This window comes from Perognathus longimembris, chromosome 17 (genome assembly GCF_023159225.1).
Source record: "Perognathus longimembris pacificus isolate PPM17 chromosome 17, ASM2315922v1, whole genome shotgun sequence".
NCBI classification, from domain to species: domain Eukaryota; kingdom Metazoa; phylum Chordata; class Mammalia; order Rodentia; family Heteromyidae; genus Perognathus; species Perognathus longimembris.
In genome coordinates this window covers 50813571-50826729 of record NC_063177.1, presented here as the reverse complement: position 1 = coordinate 50826729, position 13159 = coordinate 50813571, and the positions used below count along the sequence as shown (strand labels likewise).

Genomic DNA, 13159 nt, shown 5'->3' with positions numbered 1-13159 from the left:
TTCCTTGCTTGCTTTCCTCTTCCCCTGTCTCCACATGACTTCGCCTCTGGTGTCCGCGTCTCAATGTCCTTCTCCTCGCAGGGAAGAATAAGCAATGGACATGAATTAGGGAGAGGGGACACGGACTGCTCACTCTGGAGAGTTTGCACTCTGGTAGGAGACAGTGAGATCATTAAAGGCAAGGTAAACTGAGGCAGAGAGGAAGCCCTGGAAGGACAGATGATGAGGGAAGGGCTGAGCTGGGGCCCCAGGAGCAGAGGATAGGGGGAGGTGAGGGCCCTGGGTCCTCAGTGTCCCGAGGTTCGGTGCTGGGGCCAGCCCACGGCCACTGCCTTCACCCCACAAGGACAAAGCATGGCACCCTCTGGCCAGGCAAGGATGAGGTTTCTGGTCTCAAACGCCAGCTGACCCCTGACCTCTCCACAGACATCGGGGGTCCTGCCGACCCCATTGCGCCAACCATCATCGTCCCACCCAAGAACACCAGCGTGGTGACCGGGACCTCGGAGGTGACCTTGGAGTGTGTGGCCAATGCCAGGTGGGTGACGATGGTGCAGTGCAGGGGTCGCCCCTCTCCACTGACCAGAGAGGGCAAGCCACCCTCCCACAGTCCCCCCCCCCCCCCGCTGGCCATGCGCAGAGCCGAGATGCAAGGCCCTCGCGCCCTGCCCTGCCCTGCCCTGGGCACAGTCCCCCATCTGAGCCCAGACACCGCCTGACCTGACCCGCCCAAGTGCCTCACAGACAGCCACCGCTGTTGCCCGAGGGGGGTCAGGTGAGGATCCAGGTCGCCTCCAGCCCAGGGGTCCTGGGAAGCGGGCGCCTGTGCCAAGGTTTTTGAACACACACTCCACGGAGAGCAGGCTGGGAAGTCCTGCAGAGGAGGCTCCAGCCCAGGCCCCACTGCGCAGACACAGCGCCGCCGGGGTTGGGGAGGCTGGGATTCTAGGCCTAGCCCTTGCCCTCTGAAAACTGGGGGGAGGGGGTCTATCTGTCCACCCTTGCTTCCTGTCTCCAGATTTTATTTTTATTTATTTATTTTTTTTTGCCAGTCCTGGGCCTTGGCCTCAGAGCCTGAGCACTGTCCCTGGCTTCTTTTTTGCTCAAGGCTAGCACTCTGCCACTTGAGCCACAGCACCACTTCTGGCTGTTTTCTGTATATGTGGTGCTGGGGAATCGAACCCAGGGCTTCATGTATACAAGGCAAGCGCTCTTGCCACTAGGCCATATCCCCAGCCCCTGTCTCCAGATTTTCGTATGTGACATTCCTGTGGTCGCCTACCTCCTCTCCCATGAGCAGAGGGAGACCTGGCCCCCAGGGAGATTAGAGGAGGGCATCCGGGCCGGGTTCCCAGCACACTGCATTAGTACACTTCCCCTCCCCCCCCCACCACACACAAAGCAGGTGCAGTTCCCTTGCTTTACAGGTGGGGAAACTGAGGCCCAGAGCCCTTTAGGAACCTGCCCCAGAGTTTACACCCAAGAAATGGGGTAGGCGCCAGGAACGGGACCAGCCATCTCCGCCCGCCGTTCCTTCCTGCGCCCGCCCCACCCCTCCATGGCCTTGTACGGACCGCTCCACCCCCCCCCCATCCCTTCCCGAAGACCCCTGATCAAGCTGCAGGTGGTGTGGAAGAAGGACGGGGTGCCGGTCTCCAGCGGCGTCAGCGACTTCAACCGCCGGCTCACCATCGCCAACCCCACCGTCAGCGACGCCGGCTACTACGAGTGCGAGGCGGTGCTCAGGAGCAGCAGCGTGCGCCCCGCGGCCAGGGGCGCCTACCTCTCCGTGCTGGGTGAGGTGGGGGACGGGGGGTGGGGATCTGGGTGGCTAGATGGCGGGGAGCACGGCTCTGATCCCCGCCCCCTCCCACCCCTCCCCCGCAGAGCCGCCGCAGTTCACCAAGGAGCCCGAGAGACACGTCACCGCGGAGATGGAGAAGGTGGTGGACATCCCCTGCCGGGCCAAAGGTACCGTGGAGGCAGGGGTGAGGGGTCGAGGACACCCCCCCCCCGGCCCTCAGCCCCCACCCCTCCCCAGCCCTGTCCTCATATCTGCAAACCCCACCTCACGGGGCAGGCCAGGCCGCACTGCGGACGTCCGACATCAGAAGGCCCAGGAAAGCAACAGATGACTGTCATCTCAGGCTAGGAATCAGCCCACGACATGAGGGTTACAAATGCGCCCCCAAATGGCCGTCATTTCGGGACAGGTGACGAGCCCAAACTGCCGGTCACTGGAGGCCTGGGTGTATCGCGTCCCGGCCACAGGCGTGGGGAAGCGTTGCTTGTTCCCATCCCGGCGTCCCTCCTTAGACTCCCCTGGGCAGGGAAGGCAGGCAGGGGAAATGCAGCCTGGGTAAGAGGAGCAACAGCATGGCCCACACCTGCGGAGGCCCCACCGAAGAAGACAAGCAGGCCCTCGCTCACGGTGAATGGTCCTTGTGCCTCTATTGCTGCTCCGGGAGCCAGGGAGGAAGAATAAACCAGAGCCAAATCCCTCCTCGTTTAGCACTTACATTTTCTTTTCATTGAGTGTGTGTGTGTGTGTGTGTGTGTGTCTGTGTGTGTGTGTGTGTGTGTGTGTGTCCAATATCTAGGCTTGAACCTGGAGCCTTCAAACTTTTGCTTAACTTTTGTACTCACAAACGGTGCTTTACCCCCTTGAGCCACGCCACCAGTGTGGCATTTTGCCGGCCAATTGGAGATTCTTATCTCCGGATTTGGGTCTGTCCAGGCTGGCTTCAAACCTCGAGTCTCAAAGCTCAGCCTCCTGAGAGGCGAGGAATACAGGCATGGGCCATAGCATCCAGCTTAGAACGTTGCGTTCATGCAAAGCCGATGAGCAAAGCCACCGTCAAATTAAGATGACTGCTTTCATCTCATGGAAAGCGCCGGGGGTCGGGAGATGCCTTCTTCATTATGCACCACTCAGAACGAGAGAGGCTGCCAGTTACGTGACCACGCACCATCTATGGCGAGACCCAGCCTGGGTTCCTGGGAGGAATGACACTCCGCCTCCCCTGACCTCTCAGTGGGAGGGTACAGGGAGGAGGAGGCAGGGTTTGGGGGAAGGAAGGGCTGGAGTTGCGGGGTGCCCCTCTGCCATTGGGAGGATTTACGGGGAAGTCACATTTGCACAGAGACCCGGGGGAGGCGGGCTGGGGCCAGGCTCAAGGACCAAGAGTCCCGTCCACCTCTGTTACAACCCCCAGGGGAAGCCCATGCCAGGGGCCTCCCGTGGCACCATGGCCCCTCTGCCTGTTCCCCACCACGGGTTCTGTGGTCAGAACAGTTTGGGAGCACCAGAGGCCTCACACAGACAGACTGAGGTCCAGGCGCTTCCCGCACAGGAAGCCAGACTCCATCCTGAAAATATCCAGTGCCAAGTAGGGACGGAGGTGCGGATCCCTAACAGAGCACCTGCCTAGCAAGGCAGAGGTGCTGAGTTCAAACCCCAGGCAGGACCAGCACTAATTAATTAGTTAATGAATTCATCTTACTCTGTGTCCAACCCAGCAGTTCCGAGGTAAACCGATCTCAGGTCTTTCAGTGCATGGCGTTCCGGCTACAACCCAAACTGAGTCACATTCCTTGTGAGGAGGTTCTAGAAAGCAGAACCCTGCAGGCTGTCCCTGGCACACGTGGGGCCGGGAAGGGAGGCGGTGGCTGAGGGTGGTCCACGGCTCCACCACCCCCCAGGTGTGCCACCCCCCTCCATCACCTGGTACAAGGACGCAGCGGTGGTGGAAGTGGAGAAACTGAGCCGCTTCCGGCAGCGGGGCGACGGCGGCCTGCAGATCAGCGGCCTGGTGCCTGATGACACCGGAATGTTCCAGTGCTTCGCCCGCAACGCGGCCGGTGAGGTGCAGACCTCCACCTACCTGGCTGTCACCAGTAAGTGGGTTCCATGCTTGAGCCTGACGGCCACTGCCCAGGTCAGATCCCCAGTGCCCCGGCCCTGGGCCGCGCCAGTCGGTCACGCCCACAGAGCTGTGTCCCCAGGACCTGGCCCCTGGCGGCCCTCCGCCTCTGTAAGAAACAAACGGAGCGCTAAGCTAGGGGCTGGTGGCTCACGCCTGCAATCCTAGCTAGCTACTGGGGAGGCTGCAATCTGAGGATCACAGTTCAAAGCCAGCCAGGGCAGGAGAATCCATGCAACTCTTACCTCCAGTGGGCCACCAGAAAAACGGAAGTAGTGCAGTAGCTCAAAGTGGTGGAGCACTAGCCTTAAGCAGAGAGAGCTCAGGGACAGCGCCCAGGCCCTGAGTTCAAGCCCCATGACCAGTGGAAGGAAGGAAGGAAGGGGAGGGAAGCAGGGAGGGAGGGTGGGAGGCAGGGAGGGAAGAAGGAGAGAGAGACTAAAACCAGGGCCCCACTCCTCTGGGGCTGCCCGTGGGTCCTGAAGAGGGCTCAGTCAACTCCGCCCCATGGGGACAGCACTTCAGGTTTCCAGAGTAGAGAACTGGTGCTAGGCCTTTAAGTCAGAGTCTCAAGGATGAGCCCAACCCCCCACCTCACCTCTGTCCCTGGGGGTGTGAGTTGCTCTCTGCGTCCTGGGGTTCCCCCTGAATGGAGAGAGGCCCAGGAACCCAGGCTTAGGCTGGCACCCCTCCCTGCCTGAGTGCTCCCGGGACCCAGAGTGCTCTCGGGACCCCAGGGAAGGGGTAGGGAGGACATGGTCCCTTTGTGGACGCGCGGCCCCTGGCCTGCTGACTGGAGCTTCCTGGATATAACTAAGAGAACCTATTCTCTCTCTGTGTCTGTCTGTCTGTCTGTAGGTATCGCCCCCAACATCACCAGGGGTCCCCTGGACAGCACAGTGATCGATGGCATGTCGGTGGTCCTGGTGTGTGAGACTTCGGGGGCCCCCCGGCCGGCAATCACCTGGCAGAAAGGTAGATGGAATGGGCATTGGGGGGGCAGGCGGCATGAGGGTCTACACGAAGCTCCGGAGCCGGCCCTGGGGTTCCCCCAGTGCCGTGGAGAAGGCTGGGCTGCGGGCTGCTTTCCTGGGCTCCAGGCCCGGCTCTGCATCTTCCAAGACCCGCCCGTGTCCTCGGAGGAAGGGGGGGTGTCGTTGTTGTTCTCAGGTTTGCACTCAGGGCTCCATACTTGCCAGGCAGCTGCTCTACCACTTGAACCACACCTCTAGCCCCTTTTGCTCTGGTTTTACTCTCAGGATGGCATCTCGCCTTTCCCTCTGGCTGACCGCGAGCCTCCTGTTTACAACTCAGCCTTCCTATTTCTTTGCCCCCTGGGGTCACTGGGATGACAGTCAGCCCGTGGCCCCCGTGCCCAGCTTTTCTCTATGGAGATGGCGCAGGGCCGAGTGGAACTGCGGGGAGGACGGACCTGTGCTACCACGCTCAGCTATTGGTTGAGATGGGGTGGCGGGGAGAGGTTCTCAGCCGGCCTTGAACCACCATCCTCCTGATCCCGGCCTCCCCCGGTAGCTGGGATTCTAGGCGTGAGGCGTGCATCACGCTTGAGGGATTGGGGAGACTCGTGGACTGGGGCCCCTCAGAGGGGCAGGGAGCCTGGCTGGCAACGTGCATGTGGAGGCCTTGCCCTGTGCCTGGGGCACCTCATGACGACTGTGGCGACGGGCATTATTGGGGGGATTATCCATAGGAGTCAGTCCCTCCTCCCCGGGGCAGCTCAGGGCTGCAGGCAGCTGACCAGCACTCCCCTCCCCCCCCATTGCCCTGGGTGCTTCCTCCACCCATCTGAGCCCCCATCGCCACCCGCACACCCCACCACCACCACCACCACCACCAGCCTCAACTCAGCATCCCCCCCAACGGGCCAAGAGCTCCAGCTCTGCCCTGCCTCTCTCTCTCTCTCTCTCTCTCTCTCTCTCTCTCTCTCTCTCTCTCTCTCTCTCCCCCCCCTCCCTCTCTCCCTCTCTCCCTCCTCCCCCTTCTTGGTGTACCTCTCTGTGTCTCCAGCGTGCTCTCTCCACCCCCTTGTGTCTTTCTCCCTCCCTTCACCTCTGTCTGTCTCTCCCTCACTCCCTTCCTTTGTCTCTGCCTCGGTTTCCCTCCTTGTCTGTGTCTTCCTCTCTGGGTCTCTGTGCATCTCTCTTGCCCTCCGCCTCCGTCTCTCTGTGTCTCTTAGGCTTCTTCCCTCTTTCTCTCACTCTCCCATCAGTGTCCCGGCTCCCCAGGAGGCGACTTTCTTCCCTGTCCCGTCCCCTCTCGTCCCTTCCTGTCCTGTCCTACCACAGGACACCCATCATCCCCTCTCCTCACCAGGCTGCCTCCCCCCTCCCTCCCCCCGGGGCCAGGCTGGTCCTGGCTGCTGCCACTGCCCTCTGACCTCCGGCGGTGGCGGCGGGGGGAGGGGTGGTCAGGAGGCTGGGGTGTCTGGAGAAATGAGGATGTCAGGAGGAGCAGGGTTGTCTGGAGGACCTGTGGTGTTGGGGAGCAGGGGAGCCTGGGGGAGCAGGGGCCTGACCCCCCCACCCCCATGTCTCCGCAGGGGAGCGCATCTTGGCCAGCGGCTCGGTGCAGCTGCCCCGCTTCACGCTGCTGGAGTCGGGCAGCCTGCTGGTCAGCCCCACGCACATCTCGGACGCGGGCACCTACACCTGCCTGGCCACCAACTCCCGCGGGGTGGACGAGGCCTCCGCAGACCTGGTGGTGTGGGGTGAGTCTCGTGGCTAGGGGCTCAGCGGGGCTGGGGGGGGAGGGGGGCTCTGCTGTTCCCCGGGGTGCTGGGAACACAGGACACCAGCCTCACCCGTACCAGGCAGGGCTCTTCCAATCAGGGGGGACAGTGACAAATTCATCCAAAGAGGGGACCACCAGCCAAGCAAGGGGGTAGAGAGCCCTGGAGCACTTGGGAGCCAACAGAAAGAGCGGGGGTGGCCCGCAGAGCTGACTTGGTTTATTGTAGAATAGGAATCAGCAATTTTTTTTTTCCTGCAAAAGGCCAGCTAGTAAATATTTTTGGCTTTGTGGGCCAGATGGCCCCTGTCACCACTACTCTAGAAAGTTCCGTGCTGCAGGGAAGCCAGAGACAGGACGCCACCCCACAGGCAGGCAAGGAGGAGAGTGTTTACGCAACAGACCTGGAATGAGGTGCTTGTCTTGCTTGAGGGGCCTGGGGTCTCCCCCCCCCCACCCCCGGTCCAGGCTGAGCCCAGGGACCTGGGTCAAAGCCGCTGACCCAGCTGGGTCTGGCGGCTGGCTCTAGCCATCGTCTGCATTCTCTGTCTCTGTCCCTTACATCCCCTCATTTCTGGGCGATGAGTCTCTGCACAGAGGCACCTGGTGCTTTGAAATCCTTCTGGAGTTTTCCCTTTTTTTTTTTTTTTAAATGTTGGTACTGGGCCTTGAACTCGGGGTCTCATGCTTGGAGTTCACTCGGCTGTTTTAAAAGCTCAAGGCTGGCACTCTACCCCTTAAGCCACCCCTTCCACTTCCAGAGGTTTTGCTACTTCACTGGACATAAGATCCTCACAGACTTTTCAGCCTGCGGTGCCTCGAACCATGATGTTCAGGTCTCAGCCTACTGAGTAGCTAGGATTCCAAGCGTGAGCCGCCAGCACCTGGACTGGTTTCTTTTATTTTTCTTGGTTGGTTTGCTTGAGTGTGTGTGTGTGTGTGTGTGTGTGTGCCAGTCCTGAGGCTTGAACTCAGGGTGTTGTCCCTGCCCAAGCTGGCTTTGACCTGTGATCCTCAGATCTCAGCCTTCTGAGTAGCTAGAACCACAGGGGTGAGCCACCGTGCCTGGCTTCTCCTGTGTTTATATGTGTGCTGGCACTGAGGCTTACACGCGGGGCCTCGTGCTCTCGCTCAGCTTTTCTGATCACCCCTGATCGCCCTGGCATTTGGATTGCTGATCAGACGTGGAGTCTCGCAGACCCTTCCTCCCAGGCTGGCTTCAAACCTGCCTCCTCCAGGTCTCAGCCTCTGAGTAGCTCCGATTACAGGGCCTTCCCTGCGCTAGCCATGCCTTGCTGGCCTCTGCTCTGGTCCGTATTCAGCAGAACCGGGCACATGGCCTGAATCACGGAGGACATGTCCCTCCCACCCACCCAGACTCCTCGGGCCACCTCCTGTTCACCACGCTGTCTTGCAGCTCGGACTCGCATCACCAAGCCCCCCCAGGACCAGAGTGTCATCAAAGGGACACAGGCCTCCATGGTGTGCGGAGTGACCCACGACCCCCGCGTGACCATCAGGTACTCATGGCTCCAGACAAGAGGGGAGGCAGAGCTAGAAGAGTAGCAGGTGTCAGGCTGACTGGCAGCCACTGCACAGGGAGGTGGGTGTGGCCACGGGGAGGTGGGTGTGGCCACGGGAAAGTGGGTGTGGCCACTGGGAGGTAGGTGTGGCCACCGGGTCCTGGCCTCACCCTTGGGGTCAGGAGCAGGGCTGACAGGATGCCAAGGGTGCTAACTAAACAAATACCTAAGCCGGGCACCAGTGGCTCATGCCTGTAAGCCTAGCTACCCAAGAGGCTGAGATCTGAAGTTTGAAGCCAGCCCAGGCTGAGAAGATCCCATGAACTACCAGATCTCCAATGAACCACCAGAAAACCGGAAGTGGTTCTCAGGCTCAATGTGGTAGAGTGCTAGCCTTGAGCGAAAGAGCTCAGAAACAGCACCCAGGCCCCGAGTTCAAGCCCCAGGACTGATAAAAAATAATAATAAAAATAAAATAAACGCCTGAGGGCTAAGCTACTTGGGGATGAGTTGAGGAAGGCCAAGAGGAGACTATAAATGAGAAAGGGATTTAAGGAAATGAGGAGAAAGAGGAAGGAAAGAAGGAAGAAGGGAGAGAAGCCAGAATGGTCTTCAGGACGGAGTCTCCCGGTTGCTCTCTGCGGCCTGAGACGTGGCTGTGACTTCTTCACGGTTTGGACCCTGTGGTAAATCATGTGAATGGGTCTTCGGGTCTTATGTTAATATTCCTAGAAGACTGTCCTGTCCCCTGGGGGCTGAGGCAGAAGCTGATCCCAGGGGGACGACCCTCCAAGAGGGGTACGGCAGGGCAAAGTACCCAAGCTGAGGACACCCACCCCCCTACCCATGGGAGACCTGAGACCTGAGCACAGGACCTGGCCCCCAGGAACTCAGTTACACTCAGGATGGCAATGCGGGTGCCAAGAAAGGTGTAAATGCCAGCATGTGTCCAAGCTTAGGTAGGGACATCCGGACCCCACACCCCACCCTACCCCATGAAGAAAGGCGTTGGGAGGGTAGTGTCCCCTGGTTCATGCCCATGAGTTCCAGAAGGCCACGGAACAAATATAACTTGCTTAGAGGTGGAGATGCCCACTGTGTGCTGCTCCAGCCAGTGAGCAGTACCCCTGGCATTGGGGCTGGAAGGGCTGTTGGGCCTCTTGGAGAGATGGCCTCTCCCTGGCTGCCAGAGGCAGTCAGGTCCTGGGGCGCCATCTGGTGGTCACTGAGAGGAGGTTAGTGTGCGGGCCACACTACAGACAAACTGACCACACTACAGGTTTCATAATGGACCCTAGGGTTTGACCAACACTGGCTTTCAGAGAACAGGCTTCTCCCCCCACACACACACATTGAAAAATAACTCTCATTCAACGTTGACCTTTAGGAAAATTGCCACCTGCCAACCCAAATGTAAATAGGAGCCCTGATTTATCTGCCGGTGGCGGATGAAACAGATTATGGTTCATCCTGGGCTTGTTTCTTAAAAAAAAAAAAAAAAAAATTAATATCCTAAGTGTGAACGGGTCCTGGGAGAGAACCCAGGACTCACTGCTGTGAGCCTGAGACTGGAAATATGCAGCGCTACACTTTTAGCTCTGTGAATTGAAAAACTATATAGCAACCAAAAAAAAAAAAAAAGAAAAAAAGAAAAGAAAAAGCTGTTCAGTAACACTTTTCTTTCTTTTTTTTTTTTTTTGTCAGAAATGGGGCTTGAAATCAGGCCCTGGATGCTATCCCTGAGCTCTTTTGCTCAAGGCTAGAGTTCTACTATTTGAGCTATTTCTGAGTAGTTTATTAGGGGGGGGAGGAGGGAGGGAGGAGGAGGGGAGAGGAAAGGGAGGGGGGAAAGGGGGAAAATGAAGGAGGAGGTAACAAGTTGGATAAGAAATGTACTTGCCTTACATATGAAGCTGTAACCCCTCTGTGTTTCATTTTGACAATAAAGAAGAAAAATAATAATAATAAATAAAAATAAAAAAGAGTCTCGCAGACTTTCCTGCCCCAGCTGGCTTTGAACCATGATCCTCAGATCTCAGCCTCCTGAGTAGCTAGGATTATAGGCCTGAGCCATTGGTATGCATCCAGTAACACTTTAAACCAATACTTTATTTATAAATGTGTCATCTGCTTCTTTGTGGAAAGGCTCATGAGTTTTAGTCCTCTTCAACTAATTCTTTTTTTTTTTTTTTTTTGGCCAGTCCTGGGGCTTGGACTCAGGGCCTGAGCACTGTCCCTGGCTTCTTCTTGCTCAAGGCTAGCACTCTGCCACTTGAGCCACAGTGCCACTTCTGGCCATTTTCTGTATATGTGGTGCTGGGGAATCGAACCCAGAGCCTCATCTATATGAGGCAAGCACTCTTGCCACTAGGCCATATCCCCAGCCCTTCAACTAATTCTTGGAGAACCAAAGGATTCAGAAGTCTTGTTTTTTCTGTTCACTTTCAAGGAGTCCCCACAACAGCCTACAAATGGCAGCTTCCTCTCCCAGCTCCCTGTATGGAGTCCTCTCCAGCTAAATTTACCACCTAGAACAATCTTTGTAAGATCAGAAGAGAGCAAGGTGCCAGTGGCTCATGCCTCTATTCCTAGCTACTCGGGAGGCTGACATCTGAGGATCACAGTTCAAACCCTGCCCCTGCAGAAAAATCCCAGTGAGACTCTGATCTCCAATTAACTACGCAAAAAAAACAAAAACAAAACAAAAAACACAAATGTGGCACTGTGGCCCAAGGCACTAGCTAGCCTTGAGCAAAATTGCTCAGGGATAATGCCCAGGCCCTGAGGCCTCACAACAACAACAAAAAGCTAGGAAGAGAGAAAAGACTTGGTCCCTTACCCCCTTTCCCAACTTGGTTGTTAGTGCCCAAGGCCAGACCTACATCTCCCCTCCAAACCTGTCTAGTTGGGGGGGGGGAAGAGGGGGTGGGGGGGCGGACCTTCTGTCCTCCATCTTCCTGAGGTACATGGGGAGTGGGGGAGATCTCGGCATTTTCAAAGCTCCCAGGTGATTCTACTATGTGTCCAGGATATAAAACCCATTCTAGGTTGAGTGTAGTGACAAACATATATAATCCCACCTACTCAGGAGTCAGAGGTCCGATTTTAGTCTGAGGCCAACCCAGGCAAAAGCATGAGACCCTGTCTGAAAAAACGAATTGAAAGAAAGAAAGAGGACTGGGGATGTGATAGAGCATTTGCCTAGCGAACACAAGGCCCTGAGTTCAACCCCTGCTCTAGAGAGGGAAGGAAGGAGGGAAGAAGGGAAGGAGGGAAGGAGGAAGGAAAGAAGGAAGGAAGGAAGGGAGGGAGGGAAGAAGGAAAGAAGGGAGGGAGGGAGGGAGGGAGGGAGGGAGGGAGGAAGGAAGGAAGGAAGGAAGGAAGGAAGGAAGGAAGGAAGGAAGGAAGGAAGGAAGGAAGGAAGGAAGGAAGGAAATCTGCTCTAGCTGCAGAACACACCAGGGTCCGTCCCCTGAGCAGACAGCCTAGAAAGGATGTGAAGGATATGACCAAGCAGGTGACACTTAGTACCGGCCCCTCCAGCCTGGGGGACATATTATAAAGCCGTGCCTCAGAGGTGAGAGCTCAGGGGTTGAGGGATGGGCTGCCAGGATAAAAACCTCCAAAACGACACCTCCGCTTGGTATCCAAGCCCGGATGGAGGCCAAGCCTGAAACAATCCATGTTAGCATTAGGGATAGTAATGGAAATGCTTATTTTTTTCTTATACAATGAGCTCACTACATTTTAGGAAGACAAACGTAGAAATGTAGCTAAGCAAAAAATAATAGTAGCGAGAATTATGCGTGATCAAGAATAATATTTGGGTGCCATTTTTTAAAAGAACTAGAAGGATACCATTCCTTAACCTGCTTCTTCTGTTCGAATCCTATTGCGCCTCTCCTCCCATGTCAGTTAATTATTCATGTGTGCGCGGGTACTGGGGCTGGGCCACAGGGATGGAGGAGTCTCCCTTTGCTTTCCTGGTCAGGACCGATGCACTAGCACTGGAGCCACGGCTCCACTTGGGCTTGTCGGTAGTTCATTGAACCTAAGAGTCTCATGGAACTTCCCTGCCTGGGCTGGCTTTGAACAGTGATCCTCAGATCTCAGCCTCCTTCCTGAGTAGTTAGAATCATAGACTCAAAGGTCGTAACAAGAGTATGCTTAGTCTTGCAAAAAACCATCCATCCTTTCTCTGGGAGAGTGGTACTTTCTGCATCCTCCCATCCCACCCTGCCCCCCAATACCAGTCATGAGTGACCATGCACTCCCAAGCCAGAACAAGCAATGTCAGCTGAGGAGCCCAGCCGCTATGGGCCTCCCGGCTGCTCTCTTGCCATCTCCCTCGTGCCAGACTGTGAGCGTCTTTTCCTAGGCCGCTTGCTTGCCTTCTTCTCTGTGTGTCTGCCTTGGAGAGCTGTCTGTCAAGGACTCGAGCCCCTTTTTCAATCAGGATGTTTGTTTTCTTGGGGTTGACTTTTCAGCTCTCTGGATATTTTGGATAACACTGCTTTATCAGATATTTGTTGTGCAAACATTTTTTTTCCTCCCAGTCTATGGCCTCTCTTTCTTATTCTCTTGACAATTATCTGGAGGAAGAACAGAAGTTTTTAATTTTGACCAAATCCGGCTTCTCAGTTCCTTCTTCTATGTAGCCTGCCTTTAGTACTGGATCTAAAGAGTCAGCACCAAACACAAAGGCATCTAGATTTTTCTGTTATCTTCCAGGAATTTTAGACCTTTGCACCTGTTGTGAATTAATTTTGGGAAGAGTTAATGTTTTTTACATGTCCATATCCTGTTGTGCAGGCACTTTTTGTTGAAAGAGCTCATTTATTTTCATCTCTCTCTGTGTGTCTCTTTTCTTCTTTCTGTTTTTTTTCATTTTTTGTTTTGTTTTCATGTCACCAATTTGTTGAGGACAGACAAGGTCAGCACGCTGTTTCTGTAATGTGTAACTGT

The 13159-nt window shown here is 56.2% G+C and overlaps 1 protein-coding gene across 2 annotated transcripts in view; it reads left to right on the top strand.

Moving 5' to 3' along the window:
* Nucleotides 1-13159, top strand: part of Sdk2 (sidekick cell adhesion molecule 2) — a 218777-nt gene that overhangs the window by 144749 nt on the left and 60869 nt on the right. For both annotated transcript variants that reach the window (XM_048366286.1, XM_048366287.1), the window contains exons 6-12: nt 427-538; nt 1606-1796; nt 1888-1971; nt 3703-3897; nt 4782-4898; nt 6484-6651; nt 8089-8191. In XM_048366286.1, coding sequence (XP_048222243.1) covers nt 427-538; nt 1606-1796; nt 1888-1971; nt 3703-3897; nt 4782-4898; nt 6484-6651; nt 8089-8191 — 970 coding nt within the window. The remainder of the gene's footprint in view (nt 1-426; nt 539-1605; nt 1797-1887; nt 1972-3702; nt 3898-4781; nt 4899-6483; nt 6652-8088; nt 8192-13159) is intronic.